Source organism: Camelina sativa, unplaced genomic scaffold (assembly GCF_000633955.1).
Source record: "Camelina sativa cultivar DH55 unplaced genomic scaffold, Cs unpScaffold07216, whole genome shotgun sequence".
In the NCBI taxonomy this organism is placed as follows: Eukaryota; Viridiplantae; Streptophyta; class Magnoliopsida; order Brassicales; family Brassicaceae; genus Camelina; species Camelina sativa.
This window is the reverse complement of record NW_010928288.1, coordinates 1-471: the sequence shown is the minus strand read 5'-3', so window position 1 is coordinate 471 and position 471 is coordinate 1. Positions and strand designations below refer to the sequence as shown.

Genomic DNA, 471 nt, shown 5'->3' with positions numbered 1-471 from the left:
GGAATGTGGACGACAGCAGGTCGAGGATGAGAAATTAAAGCGGTTCAAGGAAAAGATTGTGACCATCATTCATGAGTATTTCAACTCCGATGACATACCTGAACTCATACGCAGTCTTGAGAATTTAGGAGCACCGGAGTACAACCCAATTTTTCTCAAGAAGCTGATAACACTTGCTCTGGACAGGAAGAATCACGAGAAAGAAATGGCATCTGTTCTCCTCTCTTCTCTTCACATTGAGATGTTCACCACAGAAGATGTTGCAGATGGTTTTGTCATGCTCCTGGAGTCTGCAGAAGATACAGCACTTGACATTCTGGATGCTTCAAACGAACTTGCTCTGTTCTTAGCTAGAGCTGTGATCGACGATGTTTTAGCACCTTTTAACCTGGAAGAGATCAGTAGCAAACTACGACCTAACTCAAGCGGAACTGAAACCGTGAAGATGGCTAGGTCACTCATCTTTGCTCG

The 471-nt window shown here is 44.2% G+C and overlaps 1 protein-coding gene across 1 annotated transcript; it reads left to right on the top strand.

Annotated features, from left to right (window-relative positions):
* Positions 1 to 4: 4 nt before the first annotated feature.
* On the top strand, positions 5 to 466 carry LOC109131884 (eukaryotic translation initiation factor-like; the record flags this gene model as incomplete). Its single annotated transcript, XM_019243059.1, has 1 exon — positions 5 to 466. A coding segment is annotated over one exon (462 nt), but the record flags the coding sequence as incomplete, so codon positions are not given.
* Between the last annotated feature and the right edge of the window lie 5 nt (positions 467 to 471).